Genomic DNA, 19,263 nt, shown 5'->3' with positions numbered 1-19,263 from the left:
TGTTTGGAAATCCCACTTTAAACACCACACTAAATCACAGCCTAGACATCATCCTCGTAAGTATATCAACCAGTATAACGACTTGGAATCACTGATAAATCTTGTTTATAGGTTCTTAATAACGATAATGAACTTAAACAGAAGTTATACTTAAATTATGGTAAGCATAACTCGCTTACTGGGGGTTTAGCGAGGAGTTGGGCTATTCGTAGGTAGAACTTCTGATCCTATACGGAAGAGGAAGGCCGCTGAGGGGCAGACGATGGGGGCTTCGGGGAAGAAGCCCAAGGGATCTGATGGTAGGCCGAAAGGCCAGTCAGGGCGGGACCGATGTGGGAAATGCGGTCAGTCACATGAGGGAGTTTGTCGCACTGGGTCGGGTTCAGGCTGTTATAAGTGCGGCAAGGTGGGGCATTTTGGCAGAGATTGTACTACCCCTGCTTCTGCGATTCAGACATCAGACCTGATTTGCTTCCATTGCAATCAGAGGGGCCATAAAAAGGCCAATTGTCCCAGGTTGACAACAGCAGCAGCAACAGCGCCGGCAGTGGCGCCAGCGTCGACGACAGCACGGGTTATGGATGGCCGGAAGGTCAAGTCAGAGGCTCCAGTGGTTTGGATCCAAGCATTTCAGTTGACAGCCGAGGAGGCACGCGCTGTACCCGATATGGTGACGGGTATGATTCTTCTCCTCTGATTTATTTGTATGATGTTATGATATTAATATGTGCTCTGTGTATATGCGTTTAGGATTGTTCCATGTGAACGGTATCCCAGTTCAGGTGTTGTTTGATTCAGGTGCTACCCGATCATTTGTCTCTCTTGCGCTTAGCAAGAAGTTTCCTGAGTCTTCGGGCATGTTGGACTGCCCTCTAGAGGTCGAGATTGCAGATGACCGATCAGTGCGAGCATCGGAGGTCTACCGAGATTGTGTTTTGAGGCTGTTCGAGGAACGTTACCTGGTAGACTTGGTTCCCATACTGTTGTGGGGGAACAAGGTTATTATAGGCATGGATTGGTTGAGCCCCAATGGGGCAGTGATAGATTGTGCACATCAGCTGGTACGGATCAGGACCCCAAGTGGGGGAGAGTTAGTAGTTCAGGGCGAGAGGCCACGACGAGGATCAGCTGTATGTTCAGTAGCGAGAGCTATGCGCTACCTTCAGCAGGGTTGCGCAGGGTATATCGCGTATGTTATGGACACCCGGGAGGCGGGTAAGGCGACAGTGGGCGATGTACCCGTGGTGCAGGAGTTTATGGATGTATTCCCCGAGGAGTTTCCTGGGATACCTCCGGAGAGGCAGGTGGAGTTTAGGATCGACCTAGACCCTGGTGCGGCTCCGATAGCCAAGGCGCCGTATCGGTTGGCTCCTCTTGAGATGCAGGAGTTGTCTACACAGCTGCAGGAGATGTTAGACAAGGGATTCATTAGAACGAGCAGTTCACCCTGGGGAGCCCCGATTCTGTTTGTGAAGAAGAAGGACGGGTCGCATCGGATGTGTATAGACTATCAGGAGCTGAATAAGGTAACGGTGAAGAACCGTTGCCCACTCCCGAGGATCGATGACCTCTTCGACCAACTTCAGGGAGCATCTTGGTTCTCCAAGATTGATTTGCGATCAGGGTATCATCAGATGAGGGTCAGAGAGGATGATGTGCAGAAGACTGCTTTTCGGACATGCTATGGTCATTACGATTTTGTGGTGATGCCTTTCAGGCTCACCAATGCTCCTGCCACGTTCATGGATCTCATGAATCGCATGTGCCAGCCGATGTTGGATCGGTCTGTGATTGTTTTCATTGACGATATCTTGGTTTATTCCAAGACGCGAGAGCAGCATGAGGAGCACTTGCGTGAGGTTCTGAGTACTTTGAGGATGGAGAGCTTATATTCTAAGTTCTCAAAGTGTGAGTTCTGGTTGCGCGAGGTGCAGTTTCTGGGGCACCTTGTCAACCAGGACGGGATATCGGTGGATCCGGCCAAGGTAGAGGCCGTGATGAGATGCGAGGTCTCGAGGTCTCCATCCGAGATTCGGAGCTTCCTAGGATTGGCAGGCTACTATCGGAGATTCATTCAAGACTTCTCCAAGATAGTCGTACCCCTGAACAGGCTGACGAGGAAAGTCGTGGTTTTTCGTTGGGGGCCCGAGCAGCAGTCCGCATTCGAGACGTTGAGACAAAGATTGTGCGAGGTGCCAATCTTAGCCCTACCAGAGGGCATGGAGGATTTTGTTGTGTACTGCGATGCGTCCATCTTGGGTTTGGGCGCAGTGTTGATGCAGAGAGGGCATGTTATTGCTTACGCTTCGAGGCAGCTGAAGCCTCACGAGGCGAACTACCCGACGAATGATTTGGAGCTGGGGGCTGTTGTGTTCGCCCTCAAGATTTGGCGTCATTACCTCTATGGGGTTCGTTGTACCATCTACACGGACCACACGAGCCTGAGGTATCTCATGGACCAGTTGAATATGAACATGAGGCAACGTCGGTGGCTTGACGTGGTAAAGGATTATGATTGTGAGATCCTGTACTATCCGGGGAAAGCCAATGTGGTGGTTGACGCGCTTAGCCGCAAGGCAGCGCCGATCCGAGATATTTGCCTAAGGATGACAGTGGTGACTCCGCTGCTGGAGCGGAACATCGGAAGAGTGAGCGGATTGTGGGGCAGGTATCCTCCTTCGACTATGATAGTCGAGGGTTATTGACTATTCACCGTAGGGTGTGGGTCCCTTATCATGGAGGCGTGCGCCAGGTTCTGATGGAGGAGGCGCACAAATCCCGGTTCTTCGTTCATCCCGAGGTGACGAAGATGTATAGGGATATTCGTCTAGACTATTGGTGGCCCTGCATGAAGTGGGATGTGGCATGGTACGTGGAGCGGTGCTTGAGGTGCAGGAAGGTCAAGGCCGAGCATCAGAGACCGAACGACAAGATGCAGCCGTTGGATATTCCGCTATGGAAATGGGAAGACATCATGATGGATTTTATCACCAAGCTTCCCAAGACCGCGCAGGGAGTGGATTCGATCTGGGTCATCGTCGATCGATTGACCAAGAGCACCCACTTTATTCCGATTCAGGAGAGCATCTCGGCCGAGAAATTGGCCAATATTTATATCAGGGAGGTGGTGGCGCGGCACTGAGTGCCATTTTCGGTGATTTCGGATAGGGATGTGCGGTTCACATCCAGGTTTTGGAAGAAATTCCACGACGAGTTGGGTACTCGTTTGCATTTCAGCACCGCCTTTCACCCGCAGACGGATGGCCAGAGCGAGCGGACCATCCAGACTCTGGAGGACATGCTGCGGGCATATGTTTTAGACTTCGGAGGTAGCTGAGATACCTACCCTCCGTTGGCGGAGTTCTCGTATAATAATAGCTATCATGCGAGTATCAACCGTCCTCCCTTCGAGATGTTGTATGGGAGGAGGTGCAGGACCCTGATATGCTGGGGCGAGGTTGGCCAGAAGGTCATGGGGAGCACCGAAGTAGTGCTCAAGACCACAGAGAAGATTCAATAGGTCTGGAGCAGGCTTCGGACTGCTCAGAGTCGTCAGAGAGAGTTATGCCGATAAGCGTCGATCAGACCTGGAGTTCTAGGTCGGGGATATGTTTCTCCTGAAAGTGTCGCCTTGGAAGGGCGTCACCCGATTCAGGAAGCAAGGCAAGTTGGGTCTTAGGTTTATTGGACCGTTTAGGGTTGTAGTCCGTGTGGGCAAGGTGGCGTACCGGCTGGATCTTCCAGCCGAACTCAGTCAGATCCATAACACTTTCCACGTCTCCCAGCTGCGGAAGTGCCTAGTGGACGAGTCAGCGGTGATACCCTTGGAGGACATTCAGGTTGATGACAGTTTGAATTACATTGAGCGGCCTGTAGCGATCCTTGACTGGAAGTCGAAGGATCTGAGGAACAAAAAAGTGGATCTCGTGAAGGTGCAATAGCAGCACCGGAAGGGGTCGGAGTGGACTTGGGAGCCGGTGGACGAGATGATGGAGCATTACCCCGAGCTGTTTCAGGAGTGAGCAGCAGACTTCGAGGACGAAGTCTAAAATAAGTGGGGGAGATTTGTAGCACCTGCTTCTTAGTACGTATTCTTGTATTTAATTCTTTTAATGATTTGCAATTTTGGCCTTGGACTCGGCGAGTCGAAGGACTAACTCGCTGAGTAGAAGCGGGATGAGACGCGGAGTTTAAGTTGTGGACTCGGCGAGTTGGGTCCCGGACTCAGCGAGTAGTCGCTGTCTGGACAAAAATCCTAATCCAGGGGTTTACACCCTATTTAAACGACCTTATGCAACCTCCATCACTCCTTTATGCTACCAAACACCCCCTCACTAAAATCCTAACCGTTTTTGAAGCAATCTAAGCCTTGTTGGTGGATTTTGGTGCTTGTGATCTTAAGAAGGAAGGAGAGAAGATTGAGGAAGCAAGTAGAGATCAAGGGAACCTGAGTTAGTGCACCTTCTTCAGCTCATTGAAGGTAAAAAGTTGTAACCTTGCTCATTCATTTGTTAGATCCTTCTTTGGGGAGGTTTAGGGCTTTTACGAGCCATTTTTGGTGGCCAACCATGTTTGCAAACATGGTTGGGGGTTTAAGCTTCTGAATCACATCATGAAAGGAGTCACTAGGCAAATTTGGGTTGCTTTTGCACCCATGAAAGGTACCATGTGCCATATGAACTTGTTTTATGTCCTTTTGAGCTCAAAGTCCCATGCAAGCACGTAAAGTTTGTAACTTTACGTGCTAGATCGATCGTAGAAGCTTGGATCTATCTTTTGATCAAAGGATGTACATCAAAAAGCAAAGATTTAGGGTATGGGCGTGACCAACTCGGCGAGTCCATTCTTGGACTCGGCGAGTCCATTCTTGGACTCGGCGAGTCTAGGGGGTTATGTCCCATTCTGTTGAGGGTCGAAAGGACCCAGTTGAGTGTGGAAAGGTTTTAAGGGGGTCTCCGGGGAGTGACCCAACGTTATGGACTAAGCCATTGAGTATCAGTTAGGAAGTGAACTCGTCGAGTCAATGCCTAACTCGACGAGTAGAGACGGAAGTAAGGACAATCGACTGGATATGGACTCGGCAAGTTGGCAAGCCAACTCGGCGAGCCGGGTCAACTGGAAGTTGACTTTGACTTTGACTTGCTTTGGTTTGGAATCGGTCAGGGGTAAAATAGTCATTTTACCCTGGAAATAGTATCAATGTCTGATTAAGTGTTTTATGGAAATATAGCCGGGGGATCATTGGAGCAGCTGTCAGACATTTACGGATCAGCTTTTCAGCAGCCAACCTTTTGAGGTGAGTTACCTTCCAGTAGGGGTGGGTCTAAGGCCACAATGCCGGCCCACCAAGTAGGAGTATTTTAGAAGATGATTGTCTTTGTGATAATTGTCCTGGTATGAATACGTGTTTGGTTATGAGATATATCTGTATGATATGTTACGTGTATGATAGGGATAATTTTCCCCTGACAGTGGTCCTTAGGACCGAAGGGTAGTTCAGTACTCGGATATGTCTGATTGTATATATGCTTATACCTTGTTGTTGTATGCTAGTAGTAGGGGTGGAATAGACCCCAGTTACGGGTTGAAAGATACCGATGATGATTACCGGTTGAAAGATACCGATGATGAATACCGGTTGAAAGATACTGATGGTATTGTATGGTATGTGGTATGATAGGGGAACTCACTAAGCTTTGTGCTTACGGTTTCAGTTTCTGGTTTTAGGTACCTCTTCGTCTAAGGGGAAGGAGTCGGCGGCGTAGCATGACATCACACACACATATGATTTTCCGCACGAAGTTTTCTGGGATTGTACTTTTATATGATATGTGTTTATGACGTGGGTTTCGAACATAATACATTGTTTTATGAAATGACGTGTTGGCACAGTATTTTCTAATGAATGCTTTTATGAAATAAATAATTAAAATGAAATTTTTGGGTTTGAATTTTGGGATGTTACTATCAAAGGTTTATTTGAATCGGAAAAATTTAGTCAAACAAAAACTAACTACACATTTTTCTTTGTTGTTCTGGCTGTGTTTTTCCATCACAAACTTCGACTCCATGTAGCGAATTAGGAAATTATAATCCATCAAACTTTTTAGCATTCTTTAGTGTCGAGAAATTTGAAAACTTTTATATTTTGGTTTGATGGAAAGAAAATGGAACCGTAATTTCTTATTCTAACCAACATGACTAGTGATTTACTAACGTTACAAACTTCTACCGTGGTTTCAAATTTTTTTTCTCTTAGTGGCAGGGTAATATTAAAACGAATGATTACCTGGGCAAAGTTGAAAATATACTCATTTGTTTCGCTTACCATCGGTCGAAGAGTATATCATCTCCAACAATTCAAGTAGACGATGATTATTGAAGAGTTATCAGATTACATGAACTTCGATTTAACGAAGAAGATCAATTTCACGACTAAAAATAATTGTATTTTCAAGTTCTCTGTTTATGTTCATGAAATTTTTACATTGTTTTTTTTATTAAACCAAGTATAATACATGTTTTTATTTGGTTGGAGTTAATTTGAGATTTCAAAAAAAAATTGGATTTAAATAGGATTATCCGAGACCGGATTTTGAAAAATAAAATTATCCGAATTCATATTCATATACACCATATTTTCACTAATCCAAATGGAATTTATAAAATGAGCGGTTTCGGTTCTATCCAACCTTTCCGCATCTCTAGGTTGAACAAGGTCTTAAGTTGTTGTTGTTGTTGTTACATCATCATCATCATCATCATCGACAAAGTAATTAATATACTCTTAATTACTACTTATATCTCAGACGTCACAACTTGTACCCATCACCTCTTAATTGAGAGAGTTACTTCTTAAAGCTTGTCCAAAGACTTTTTATTTTAACAAAGTCATGTGGCAGTTGAGGGGGGAGGGGGTAAAGTGGATAGCTGCATAGGCTTCAATTTTTTTGTATTATATATATAACTTATAATAACAATAATTTTTTTTTCTAGCTCGTCCCGAGCATTTGAGGATATTTAAATCCTCAGGACCGGCTCTTAACAAGGTTTAAGTGAATGAAATGATTCCACTCTTAAATAGTTCCTAACAATGTTTATATTTAATAAAGAACTAGGTTATAACCCGTGAACACCACGGGTGAGAAATTTAAAAATAATTTTAATTAAATTATAACTTAAATATTGAATAATCCTAATAAAAATTTAACAAGTAATAAATAATTAAATATATATTTTTTGTTTCATAATGATATATAATGATTGGTTAAAATTATGAAAGCATAGTGGTTTTATTAAATGGGCAATTGTATTTATAGATATCTTAGAAAATTATCATTTTATAAAATAGAATATAGATTTAAATAAAACGAAAACAAAAATTGATATAATTAATAAAGTTGTACAAAGAGGTTTGAAAGGAGAAAAGACATTTATTCACCGAAGCCTAACTTGTTATTCGACTTATTCACCAATTAAAAAATGCAAAATAATAATAATAATAATAATAACAATTGGTTATTGATTTATTTATTTGAGATAGTAAAATAAAAAATAAAAGGAATTAAAATCTTATTACCTCAAGGCCCATAGGCGCAATGAATTAGAACATAAAAGAAAAGTGTGTCGTGTGTGTCATGTGTTTCATATACGATCAGAAGAAAGACAAAGAGGAAGGGGAGCCATAGTCGGTCTCCTTATTGGCAAAGATGGTTGCAAAGTAAATGGGCGAAACCCCTTTTCCCTCCTATTCACGGGGGATTCATGGAGGACTGAAACTAAGAAAAAGAAGCGAGAGCAGTGGTGAGGGTGGTCGACGGGAGTGTTACAGTCGGCCAACAGAGCCGTCGGTGGTCTAAGTGGAGCTGGTGGTGATCAGACTCCTTTATTGTCAACCTTAAGCATCTAATTTTTGTCGTAATTTCAATATTGAAAGGTAATATCGAAACCCTAGAATTGATAATTTTTATTAGGATCCTTAACTTATTTATAAAGAAAGGAACTGGTCATTGAAGGTTAGGCTACCCACTATTAGAAGCTTAATTTCAGAAAAATATTATGAAGTTGTTGTTTGAGATATATGGAACTTCACATCCTATTTCTCTAAATTGTTCAACTAATGTACATTGAAATTGATGTTGGAATCTCGAGATATATAATCTTATAGTTCTCATTATGTATTTGATCTAAGATCCATGATGCCTAAGTAGTGAAAGACTTGTTTTGGTTATTATAGACATAAAAGTCATTATTTATACAAAAGTTTGTCATATTTTTATTATAAGTGATAAAAGTCATTATTCATGTATACACACCTAAAAATGCAGAGCAAGTCAAAGTTAAATGTAGCATGGTCCGAACTACTTTTATGTGTTAAAAGACATCCATCTTTAGTGATCTTGCAAGATACACTGTCAATGCAACATCTATGAAGAAAAAAGCTTTCTGAAAAGGCAACAACATCAAGCTTTTGTTTTTGAATCTATTTAACAACTGTTATTAATTCCTGAAAATACATTTATATATTTATAATCATTTTTTGTTAAATTTTAAATAGGCTGCGGATAAGGACGAAGGAAGATTAGGGTTGATAGTTCCATTGAAGTTGGATGAATAACAGTTAAACAAAGAAAAATTAAAAAATTAAAGAATTACATGTAGGTTTCTATAATGCATGCAAAGTTAGGTGTTGTTAGCAATTGTTGAGAAAGTTGAAAAGTACATTGCTATTATAGACCTAACAATGTGTTCATGTTTCGATATATTAATCTTTTTCTGTTTTGTTTTTGATACAGAATATGGACAAAATAGAGAATGCCAACTGTCCGGTTGTAGTCATACATGTAAGTCAATTTTCTATTTTGTTGTAATGTTGATTACACCGAATACAATTTTAACAGAATGTTTAAGTTTTTCAACTAAAAAGTATGTTAAAAGAGTTTTAAAAAAATTGTTACAATAGAAAAGTATGATTTATGAAATCACAATTACACCAATCATGCTAAAAAAATACAATAAACTGGCATTAGTTTTGTAAGGGAAAAATAAGACAAATATACCCTTTGTGTATTAGTTATGAAAAACAATAAAAAGAAATGCTAACAAAGTCATGTGGCAGTTGAGGGGGGAGGGGGTTAAAGTGGATAGCTGCATAGGCTTCAATTTTTTTATATTATATATATATAACTTATAATAACAATAATTTATTTTTCTAGCTCGTCCCGAGCATTTGAGGATATTTAAATCCTCAAGACCGGCTCTTAACAAGGTTTAAGTGAATGAAATGATTCCACTCTTAAATAGTTCCTAACAATGTTTATATTTAATAAAGAATTTGGTTGTATAGTATGCAAATGCGACATTGTATTTTTATGCCATTGTAACCGGATTCATTGATTTAATCTTTATTAGTAGTACGTATACAGCACTCATTATAATTATTTAAACAAAAAATTAAATTATTGTGGTAACATAAAAGGTCTTTATCGGGAGAATATAGGAAATTTTATTTAATATTTGCGTAGTTATTGATCATTAAACGAGTAGATAATCTATCGAGTATTGGGTAAAGTACATAATTATTTAATATTTTGGGTTACTTAACAGTCATTCTGTACGTTACTAGGCGACACTTCGCCTCGCACATTATTATATATACACACGCTCATCCATCTGGTTTCGTCATAATTCCAGCAAGCAATTTTGTATGTTTATTCATGCTTTAATTTCAATATTAAGAAGTTCAGTTCCATAATCCTTTTCTTTGTAGATATTCTAATTTGTACAATGGGGGGATGTTCGTCCGAGGAAGTTTTCCAGAAACACTTTTCTTGGTTGGAAGGACAGGAAACGGGAAAAGTGCAACCGGAAATAGCATTCTAGGGACAAATGGTTTTGAATCAAGGCGTAGTTCTTCAAGTGTAACAAGTGTTTCTGAGCTCAGGAAAGCTGTACTTGCAGATGGCCGAATACTTAACGTGATTGATACTCCTGGTATCTGCAAGACTTCAATAGTATTGTTTCAATTCTAATAGTTTTGTAGGAGACGCATATATTTCTAACACTGGCTTATATCCTGCAGGACTGTTTGATTCTTCTGTTGATTCTGAAGTTATTTCCAAGGAGTTTGTCGGCTGCATTGATAGTGGCATGGATGGTATTCATGCTGTTCTGGTTGTGTTTTCAGTTTGTTGTCGGTTTTCAGAAGAAGAAAAAGCTGTAAAAAGTAGCTTGCTGGCTTTGTTCGGAAGGGAGGTGTACAATTACATCATCATCGTTTTCACTGGGGGTGATGAACTGGAAAATGATGGCAAAAACTTGGACGATTTCTTATGTGACTCTCCAGAAGCATTGAAGGTTAGTAGACAATAAATTTTGTTAGCTCTGTATCTTGTAGACTTAGTTGGTGAATTGATGGTTAATTAATGAAAGTCAATTCTTGTTATATACAGGAACTCCTTTCTTTATGTGAAGGTCAGTGTGTTTTGTTTGATAACAGGACAAAGAATCCAACCAAGAGAGCTAACCAAGTACAACAGCTTCTTTCTCTTGTAAACATCGTGTTAGAAAAGAATGGTGGACAACCCTTTCATAATGAAATGTTTTCTGAAGTTAAGGTGAAGCTTATTAGTTTTCATTAATTTCTATGATTTTAGCATTAAGCATTATAGACGTACATATGCAGGACTTACACTTGCACTACATATAATACTAACTTGATAGAAAAGTACTAAGGAACTTCAACAACAAACTGAAGAGTTACAAGCCTTGAATGTCCAGGAGGTTTCATTGTTGCGCGATGAGCATTTTAAGCAATTAACTGAGACGATATACTATTAGTTGATTAGGTTTCACTATATTCTTCAATTGACGTGGATATGTAAAAAAGATTTGGAAAATGATGAGTTTTTCTGTCGTATAGCTGTTATCAAAAGTTGAACATCTATTGGAAGAAGAGTGGGCTCTTCGGGTTAAGGCCCAAGAGATTGCAAAGGCTGAACAAAAGAAGTCAGAGGAGGAGATAGAAAAGTTGAGAGAAGTGCTAGAGAGACTTGAGTTTACTGAGGTACAAGAGAAACAAAGGGAGGAGAAGGAGCTGAAACAAGAAAAGAAAGAGGAGAGGAAACAAAAGATGAAGAAGAAACCAAAGATGAAAAAGTTGAGTGAACTGCTTGAGAGACTGGAACCAACTGAAGTGCAAAAGAAAGAAAGCGATTAGAGCTTACATAGGTGCAAGAGAAACAAATAGAGCAGCAGGAGTCGAAACAAGGAAAGAAAGAGGAGACGAAACCAAAGACGAAAAAGAAACAAAAGATGAAAAAAGTTGAGTGAACTGCTGGAGAGAGTGGAGCCTATTAAGATGCCCAATAAACAAATAGAGGAGCAGGAGCCGAAACAGCAAAAGGAAGAGGAGAAGAAACAAAGTGTTACGCGCACCATACATCCCGTGAATCAAAAATCATCTCGTACAAGGAAACCAAATCATGATCCCTCATTTATCTATTAGGATATCCACCATGCATTGAACATATTAGAGTTTAATGGATTAATCACCATCGTTTTACGTTCTATACAATTCTACATTAATTTTCTTACAATGTTTTGAATTCTACAAAGTTCAAGAAAATGTATTATTAGTGATTAAAAGGTTTTTATTTTCTGTTGAAGAGTTTAATGGTCATTAAGTTTCATATCCACTAGATGCAAACATGACATCCCACAATGATAACATTTAATCCATCGAATGTCAATTAGACATGTCACATCTTTCAATTCTCTTATTAAACTATGCTTTGTGGATGCTCTAGATAAAAATCAATTTAAAATATATGTATAAATATAAGATTTCCACCTTAAACTTTTAGTTTCTTTGATTCCTTTACCTTACTATTTTTGGTATATTTCTAGCCCTCCTCACCACTTAGTATCGTGTTGGACTGTAAGAACTTTGTACTTTGAAATGTACTTTTGTGACATAGTAACATGTCAATTGCCTTTTAAGGGTGTTGTTAAAATCCAATTCAATAGATTTGCCCAGAAAGGATTAGTGGTGCAATTTGCCAATTTACTCGTCACATCGATGTAAAACTTTTATTGTTAAATTTAAAAGCTTTTAGTCATGTATGATCCATTTTATAGAATCAACTTCAATGAGGTTTTTCAATTGGCAGAGATGACTAGTGGTACTATCTTTTTTCTTATTGGGTGGTGATAATGGTAGAGTTCAAGCTACAAAACATACACCGTTTTGAAAGTGTTGGTGCAAGCATCATGACTTAACAAACTACAAGTATCATTGTTTTTGTAGGTCCGTTTTGAAAGTGTTGAAGTAGTTTTGATATAAGATGTCTTTGTAAGTAATGCATTGGGTGCATTGTATGAGAAAGTTGGATGTGTTGATGATGCAGTCAAGGTATTCCATCAAATTCCTTAAAGAAACTTGGTCACTTAACTCATCAATTTATGGATTTTCAGACAAGGAATTACCTAAAAAATCAATATAATCTTGGGGTTCTTGATTTGAGAAATAGTTTGACACCTAATGTTGCTATCATAGTAACTTTGCTAGTACTCTTTGGTTGTCAAAAAAAATAATTTATTTATCGTACTTTTAGTTATTTTAAAAAAGTGATTTATCTATATTACTATTAAATTAAAGAAAAATAGAAAATATCATCTAATTAAAAGAAGAGCAAGATTGTAAATTTGTATTTCTTTTAAATTAGGAAAGACAAGATTGTACATTTGCATTACCCCCAACTTGATATTGTCTTATTATGTTGGACAATGGCTTTCCCATTGTTAATAATTATAGCTTAATTGTTCATTTCTTAAGCAAACAAAGTACGTCACCAACTACACACATATATTATCTTTTGTGTTCATTTAAAGAGATACTTGATGAATGAATATAAATGATGATTGTATACGACTGAATGAAAAAACCATTGTTCGTATTTGTTTGCTTAGTTAAACGAACAAAAAACACGTTTTTCATTCGTTTATTAAATAAGAAAAGCTAAATGAATTTTTGTCAAAGAGTTTATGAACATTTGGATATACGTTTGATTTGTTTACCCCTAAATTTTAGTAATAACTTTAAATTTAAAAATATAAATGTTAAATGACATATTAATTCAAACTAGGTGGGAGACCCATGTATTACATGAGTTTATTTAAAAAAAATATATGAAATTTTAACAATTTGAGAAGTTTGAATTTATAAGAAAAATGAAAAAAAAAATTAAATTATTAAAATTAATGAGACTTTAATACATTTAATACATTACTTATATAAATCATTTCTAATAAATACCTTACATATATATAACCTTACATATTAAATATGAAATTTTAATTTAATAAAATGAAAATTACAATAAAATGACAAGTGGAAAATAGTAAATTCAAAAATTCTAGAAAATGTCATGTGTCCAAATGAAAGAGAAGATGACACGTGCCAAAAAAAAACTTTCATTTATTAAGGAGGATGTGAACAAATTACTGAAATCATTCATGTGGTTCGGTAGAAACTACTAGTTTGGTCCCTAAGTTTTGTTTTGCACTCAAACCGTTCTTTAGTTATGATTTTATTGCATTTTACGTCCCTTGTAGAATTGAAAATACTATATTGTCCTTTGTATTTTATTTTTTTATTTTTTATTTATCTATTAATTTAAAAATATAACTTAAATAAAAGATAATATATGATCCCATTGCCAACCCACCTATTCATCCTCATACCCTCACCCTTAACCCTAACACATTTTTAAGACACTATCTTCCTCTCCATCTCTCAGCTCCGACAACACCTCTGACAATATCTTCGACTCTGACGACACCAAAGCCACCGGTAACCACCACCGGTATATCCGGATTTTCCTTTTCCGTCACTAAGATCCTCCTCCCTCTTCAACCCTAAACCTTGGAAGTCAAGCCCTCATTACCGGAACCACCAGACCGTCTGGGAAAGTGGGAAAATAACTGAACCCTATGGATTGCCGACAAAAATCGTGATGTCGCTTCTCTTCACTCTACTCTCTTGGTGGAAACTGTTTCCCTTACCATCTATTCCGATTTGTCCTCTCTTTGCCATACATTTTGTTTTTATCATCTTCCTGAACAAGATATGTTTGGCGATGGTTGATCACAATGGTGGTGGCTTCCGAATGATGGTCGTGGCGGCAGATCTATATTCGATGGTGGAAGATTCATGACATCGTGGCGGTGTTGTCTTCTTGGGAGACAGTGACAACAAATCTGAATCTGGATGTGTTAACTTCATGGTTTTTGTCTCGTCGGATAGGGTGGTCGTGGTGTGTGGTGTTCGTCGATGTTCTAGTCACGTCGGAGTTATTACTGGGCAGAAAGAAAAAGCAGGGGTGAGATCTGGTGTTTGTTGGTGTTCTAATCTCGTCGGAGTTTTGGTCTTACCATAGGGAGGAGATTTTCCGACAGAGTTATTGGTGGTGTATGGTTGTGTTGGATTAGGTGTCTAAGCCCATAACTATAATTGATATGTACTTGACCCGAGAGTAGCATGGTCCATTTCGGGTTGCATTCACCAAAATAATTTGATAGGATGGATATCTGAGAAAGAAGTTATTTGTGATATTAATATATTATAAGTGTAATATATTAATTGAGAAATCATATTATTTAATTAGTATTGATCAAAAATTATTTTGGAATTAATTTAGTGATCAAAAGAGACTAATTAAATTAACAGGGGCTGATTATGTAAATTAGTGATACATATAGTTTGGGCCAACTGCATTGGAAGTCGCTTTTCAGATGATGAAAAAGTTGTGAAAAGTAGGTTGCTCACTTTATTTGGAAGAAAAATATATGATTACATGATAATAGTTTTCACTGGTGGGGATGAACTTGAAGACGATGATGAGAGCTTAGAAGAGTTTTTACGTGACTCTCCCAAAGCATTACAGGTGATGTATGCCAATAATTAGTGAACAGTCATTGTGTATATATTTATTAAATTTACTCCTACAAGAATTGTTGCCTAAAGTTGTATGCTCTTGACGATTCTATGCTTCTGATCATGTCATTTTTATTTTGTTTTGTTTCCACTAGTATGATTACAATGACAAGTTTATTGACATTTGACAAGCATTTTTTGTTTCAGGAAACTCTTCGTATGTGTGGGATTCCGTGTGTTCTTTTTGATAACAAGACAAAAGATCCAACTAAAAGATCAAATCAAGTACAAAAGCTTCTTTCTCTTGTAAACATGGTGTCGGAGAATAATGGAGAAAAACCATATATCAATGAATTATTTACTGAATTTAAGGTGAAACTTATTATTATCATGATTATATTAATATTTTTGTGTAATTTACTTGACTATTATGATAACTGATATTTGATAAGACCTTGCAATGTCACACGAATACATATCAGTGTCTGACCAATAACTATAAATGATTATCTAAGTAGTCGTCTTGTCGATACCACTTTTAAAAAAGATTAGGAGTATAATGTTATTCGTTGACAAGTTGATTTGAAACTCAATGAGACAACTTAATTTGAAGCTTGAGGAGAGGGATGCTCAACTGATGGCCAACCAGAAGATACTGAAGGTAAAACTTATTGCTCAATACTATATGTTATAGCAAATTCACACTTGACATATTCTGACAAGATCTTGCAATTTTCAAACTTGATGAACCAGTAATGAGATCATATCACTATGTGGCAACTGACAAGCAATTTAAGCTATTCTTTGAAAAGTATTCCGTACATGATTATCTTGGCTTTTATTACTTTTGTATATATTTCAAAGACTATATGCCAAATGGTGTAGCAACTAGCATGTTTTTGCTAGAGTTCTAATTTGTGGTGTTTTCGATTAACAGGTTGAGTTGAAATTCAAGGAGATAATTTTAAAGCTTGAACTAATATACATAAGGTCAAACTTATTATTATGTTATTCCAAATTTATAATTTAACAATTCATTCAGACCCACATTATTTTATTAACAGAAAATGGACAAGGGAAGTTGATGATGAACAAGAGATATTAGCTAGCAACGAGCAACTTAAGCTAATATTAGAAATGTCATTCTTACATGATTATTATAAAGCTGCTATAAAGAAATCAGATGAGTAGATACATAAGGCGAATGTTCATTACTCTGTTATTGCAAATAACATAACACACACCAAATTGGGTATCATGTTTTGGATTTGTACCTTTATATATATATATATATATATATATATATATATATATATATATATGGTTTTACTGGTGGACAAGTTAAGACAAAGCTAAAGGAGAAAACTTTGAAGCTTGAACATCAATTGACAGAAGAGCGGACTGCCCAGATGAAGATTAAAGAAGATGCTAAAGTTGCTCAAAAGACATCAGACAGGGAGATAAGGAAGTTGACAGAACACTACAGAAAGCCAAGCAAAAGGAGAAGCAGTTGAGCTTGGTTTTTGCTTAGTGAGCCTGATAATGAATGTGCAAAATTCTTTGTAGTGTTTGAGGGTTTTGGATGTTTATAAATTGATGATTGGACTTTATGATTGCTAAGAACCAAAATGCAATAACATATATAATGAACTCAAAATATGAAATATATAGATCTAGAAAAATGTTTATTACTGAACAAACTGAAAATAAAACAAATCAGAAAAGATAACAGAATGGTTAACCTTCCGGCCCAAGCTATTACTAGCCGAAATCTTTCTAACCACCGATGACCGCCACTTTTTTTCTCTCAGAAACAACGTCTACAACCATCCTTCTCTTTGAGTTACAAGTCTACTTTGAGAAACACTCTCGGACGGACCAAAATCTCTCTCTCTCTCTCTCACATGAGAGGGAGAGAGAGAGAAGTGGTGGTTTTCTGATGGTAGTCAACGGTGGATGGCGGTTTCTGGGAAGTTCTTGAAAGAGAAATATAGAAGAAAAAGGGTTGTTGGAGTATTTTTTTTATTTCAATAAAATAATAAAAAAAACAAATAAAACCAAAAATAAATCTGAAAATTAAATGAAAAAGATAAAAAAGCAAGATAGTTATTTATAGGGATAATGACATAAAAGGGTAATATATACTTTTCGATTTATAAATATTTGGTCACTGAGTTTTAACAGGAGTAATGTAAACAAAAGTTGTTGTAGACTCAAATATGAACGCGTGGATACAAAGACTGTTAAATTCAAGATCGTATAAAGAAGTTACAATATTCATAACACAAGATCCAATCAAACCACAATACCTAAGCAACCAAGAAGTCGATGTCATGATGGCCGTATGCGCCAGCAGCCTCGAAGACCTCATTAACGATCACCTACGTAGGATGTCGTATGTAAATCTAAAAAAATCGGTCATAAGTACCAAATATGTACATAAACAACGACGTATTTTGCAACAATATATATATATATATATATATATATATATATTAAAGACTAAATGTGTAAAAAAACTATTAAGAACTAATTATGTACAAAGTGATAAATATATTTCCCTATTAAGTCATTTTTTCGGCTTACTTGGAGTAACTGATCATAAGGATTGAATGTGTACAATTTAACAAAATTAAAGAAATAAATATGGATGAAAAAAACTCAATGACCAAATAGATATACAAATCAAAAAATATATTAGCATTTTTAAGTAATTATCTTAATTTTAAAGAGTACATTACAAAACGGTCCTTGCGGTTTGTGCCAATTCACAGGCTTGGTCCAACCTTCGGAATTTTGATAGGACCTATCATTGTGGTTTTAAAAAATTGCACTAATCATCCCTGAAAGATACGGTGTTTATTTAAATACGTTAAACACCATCACATGCCCTTCACATGAAGGGTATTTTTGTTAATTTGTGTTTGTCTTATTCCCAACGTCTATAGACGTTGAGAATATATTTATCATTTTGTGCGTGTATATATATATATATATATATATATATATAATATCAATAGTAATATTTATTAATATATAATAATTAAAAAAAGAATTAATCCAAAATAAAAAAAACAAAAAAAAACTAATATAATGTTTCAATAAAGTTAAAAAGAATATATACAGAAATGGTTCTTATGGTTTGGTAAAAAGGCTCAATTGCATAAATGGTCCCAGAGGATAAAATAGTCATTTTAAAAAGACAAAATTGCAGAAATGGTCCTTGTGGTATGCATTTTTTTAGGGTTTTAGTCCAAACCACGATTTTTTGGATTGGTGGTCCGTTTGAGCTAGTTTCATTGCGGATTTGGTCCCTCGGTAAACTGAAATGACTTTAATGCCCTTGGGTATTTATTTTCTATTTTTAAATTCATTTTTTAAAACTTTAACAGTTATTTATTCATTATAATAATTAAAAAAAATGAGAGAGCCCACCTCTCTCTCTCTCTCTCTCAAAACACACATGGTAATACACTCTTGCACACCTACTCTTAATCTCTCCAGCCTCAAGAACAAGTGCTCAAGAACACACAGTGCTAAAAACAAACACACGCTAATAAATCTAAATCTTTTTCTGAAACTCAAAAGAAAACTCATAAATCCAATCTACAATCGATTTATATATGTATGCATGTGTAAGTTTCGTTCTAGAAACTATTTATGTATGTTCATCCCCAAAAATCGATTTGTATGTGTATGTTTTCATTTTTGAAATCGATATGTGTGTGTATGAATCTGAAATCCACCATCTCCTCTTTCCTCCCCTCTATCTACTCCGATTACTTACGTCACACCCCCGAACCAAGGATGGCTGAAACATCCGGGGTGGAGGAATTCATGTATAGTATCACAACAACGAGTACAATAGTGCTCAAAGTAAATACAACCATCATAAATATAATCGAAAAAGTTACACCATCGTATGTGTTTACATGTTTCAAGTCAATTACACTATGATGACAAAATGAAATGTTTGACGATTTAACGTCCCATTCTCAAAAGCTGTTGATTTCCCGTTTCACTGATTTCATGAGAATACAAGTAGTTTTGAAAGAGTGTCAACAATTAAGTTGGTGAGTTCATAAGCTTTTGGATGTAGAGTTTGAAAACTTTTGTTTGTAATGGTAATGTATGCTTCAAGAAAAATCCTTTATTTTCCTTATAAAAAGTTATGTAGCCTTAAATCCTAAGGCCGAGAGTATGTGTGTGTTTTGTACTTATAATGTTTATAATAGTGATGTGTTTCCAAAGAAAATCCAATATTTTCCTTATAAAAGTCGTGTAGTCTTAAATCCCAAGACCGAGCACATGTGTGTGTTTTGTACTTA

At 37.1% G+C, this 19,263-nt stretch overlaps 1 protein-coding gene and 1 pseudogene across 1 annotated transcript; both read left to right on the top strand.

Moving 5' to 3' along the window:
- The first annotated feature begins 9,794 nt into the window (after positions 1-9,794).
- LOC145053172 (immune-associated nucleotide-binding protein 1-like) lies at positions 9,795-11,218 on the top strand (annotated as a pseudogene).
- Positions 11,219-14,855: 3,637 nt separating this feature from the next.
- LOC145053161 (immune-associated nucleotide-binding protein 9-like) lies at positions 14,856-16,126 on the top strand. The gene is made up of 4 exons (XM_079001175.1): positions 14,856-14,945; positions 15,143-15,307; positions 15,873-15,925; positions 16,000-16,126. Exons 1-4 carry the CDS (start codon positions 14,856-14,858, stop codon positions 16,124-16,126), a joined length of 435 nt encoding a protein of 144 aa, XP_078857301.1.
- Positions 16,127-19,263: the final 3,137 nt, after the last annotated feature.

This window comes from Lactuca serriola, chromosome 1, assembly GCF_051521515.1.
Source record: "Lactuca serriola cultivar US96UC23 chromosome 1, Lser_US96UC23_V15, whole genome shotgun sequence".
In the NCBI taxonomy this organism is placed as follows: domain Eukaryota; kingdom Viridiplantae; phylum Streptophyta; class Magnoliopsida; order Asterales; family Asteraceae; genus Lactuca; species Lactuca serriola.
The sequence above is the reverse complement of the archived record's forward strand: the minus strand, read 5'-3'. Positions and strand labels throughout refer to the sequence as shown.